Raw genomic sequence first — 2444 nt, forward strand, 5'->3', positions numbered from 1 at the left:
ATATAAAACACTTATTAGGCTACCCAGTGTGTTCGTCAGATTTTAACAGCATATATAAAACACTTATTAGGCTACCCAGTGTGTTCGTCAGATTTTAACAGCATATATAAAACACTTATTAGGCTACCCAGTGTGTTCGTCAGATTTTAGCAGCATATATAAAACATTTATTAGGCTACCCAGTGTGTTCGTCAGATTTTAGCAGCATATATAAAACACTTATTAGGCTACAGATTTTAACCACAGAGAAGAGCTACTTATTACATGTTAACAACTTACTTAAAATAACTTTATACAGTCAGCCAGCTTAAACAGTAAGTACATTTTAGATCCAGTTGGACATTTACAGAAATACTCTGTTTTAACAGGATATAACGAGAAGAACTTACCAGATTTTAACAGACTTGTAGCTCTCTTTGCTCCCACTAGACAAGGTAATCCGTATTCTCTTGCCACTACGGCACCTAGTGAGAGATTCTTAAGTTATAATCAATTTATGATCTTTTAAATCGTTATTTGAATATTTCTTGTAATAAGCTACCTCGAAACAAACATCTTTACAGAAACCTGCACAGAATTGTTCTCATGATTACCCTGCTATATCCTACAAGTGTTTACAATATTATATTCAATTTCAACATATTAATGAAAAGAATAGAAATTCCTGGTATTACCAACGAATATCACAGAAAAGTTTTTTCTATGTTTCTATCAAAGAGTCGACTACCATTAAAAAATCAGTATTGCATCTCCAGAAAGTAAAACTCTATAAAACTATTACTTCTGTGTATGTTATCAGACCTCGTGGCTCATCAATTTTCTTACACTGGCAATCCTCACAACGCTTTAACTGAGCATGAAATATCACAGCTCACTGACTCACCATACCAGACTTCATAAATCACTGACTCGCACTGAAATTTCAAACCTCACAGCTTAAAGACTTACCATGAGATATGGGATCTTACAGCTCACCATGTTATATCAAACTCCGTAGCTCACTGACTCACCATCTGATATCAAACCCCATAGTTTATTGACTCACCATGAGATATCATATCTCACAGCTCATTGACTCACCATCTGATATCAAAGCTCACTGACTCACCATATAATATCAAACCTCACAGCCTACTGACTCACCATATCATGTCAAACCTCACAGTCTACTGACTTACCATATTATATCAACCCCATAGCTCACTGACACATCATGTTATATCAAACCCTGTAGTTTATTGACTCACCATGAGATATCATATCTCACAGCTCACTGACTCACCATGTTATATCAAACCCCGTAGTTTATTGACTCACCATGTTATATCGAACCCTGTGGTTTATTGACTCACCATGAGATATCATATCTCACAGCTCATTGAATCACCATGTTATATCAAACTCCGTAGCTCACTGACTCGCCATCTGATATCAAAGCTCACTGACTCACCATATAATATCAAACCTCACAGCCTACTAACTCACCATATTATATCAAGCCCACTGACTCACCATGAGATATAAGACCTCCCAACTCGGTGACCACCCCAGCCAGAAGGGGGAAGTAAGGACTCCAACCAATGTCTGTAGAGCGAGTAATCAAAATATCACCAGGCTAGAGAAAAAAAAAAATATTCAAAATTATTTAACATTGTTTAACTATATGACCATTTGATATTTTAAAATTACTTATAACTACGATAAAATATCCATATAATAGATTAATTATGTTAAGTGTTCACAAAAGTGTTCTTTACGGCTACAGAAAGGCTGTGGTTTAACATATAACGTTCATCATGATTCTCTCCAACATCCATATAATAGATTAATTATGTTAAGTGTTCACAAAATGTGTTCTTTACGGCTACAGATATAACGTTCATCATGATTCTCTCCAATATCCATATAAAAGCAGGGAACATGAGAGTAACACTTGATTTAAATAACCGATAACGTTCTCTGCAAATGATTGTGGATTTTACCTTGATTGTTGCAGCATCTTCGAGCTGTATAACAATCCTTGCAGTACTTTTAACAGTTCCTTGACTTACTGGAGTTCCTGAAAAATTATACACAAACATCAATTTGTTATGTGTTCACACCGTCTTTTTTATAAACTCAATTGAATAATTGTGGTAAAGTTAAAAACTAACTAATTTCTACACGATAGATCTATCCAAAGAGTTTTAAAAGTTTTAGTATCTTATAAATTCAGAAGTGAAACTGTATAAAACCAGAAACAACATCTTCCCAATAAACAATATTGGACAAATAAACAGGCTAGACTTCACTCGGTACTTGATATGTTAAATTATATAAATATTAGGTTATCATGAAATTAATGTTGCATTTTGGAACACTTTTATTAACCACCCCCCAAAAAATGTACATCACATATAATAGTTAAACTAACTGCTAAATGTCATATTAAGTGTAGCCTATAT

The 2444-nt window shown here is 34.2% G+C and overlaps 1 protein-coding gene across 1 annotated transcript in view; it reads right to left on the minus strand.

The window, feature by feature from the left end:
- LOC111089103 (putative phosphoenolpyruvate synthase) overlaps nt 1-2444 on the minus strand; it is a 10198-nt gene that overhangs the window by 2938 nt on the left and 4816 nt on the right. The window contains exons 3-5 of the mRNA XM_022400911.1: nt 1983-2059; nt 1513-1615; nt 390-464 (exon numbers count right to left, since the gene is read on the minus strand). Coding sequence (XP_022256619.1) covers nt 390-464; nt 1513-1615; nt 1983-2059 — 255 coding nt within the window. The remainder of the gene's footprint in view (nt 1-389; nt 465-1512; nt 1616-1982; nt 2060-2444) is intronic.

This window comes from Limulus polyphemus, unplaced genomic scaffold (genome assembly GCF_000517525.1).
Source record: "Limulus polyphemus unplaced genomic scaffold, Limulus_polyphemus-2.1.2 Scaffold5234, whole genome shotgun sequence".
NCBI lineage: Eukaryota > Metazoa > Arthropoda > Merostomata > Xiphosura > Limulidae > Limulus > Limulus polyphemus.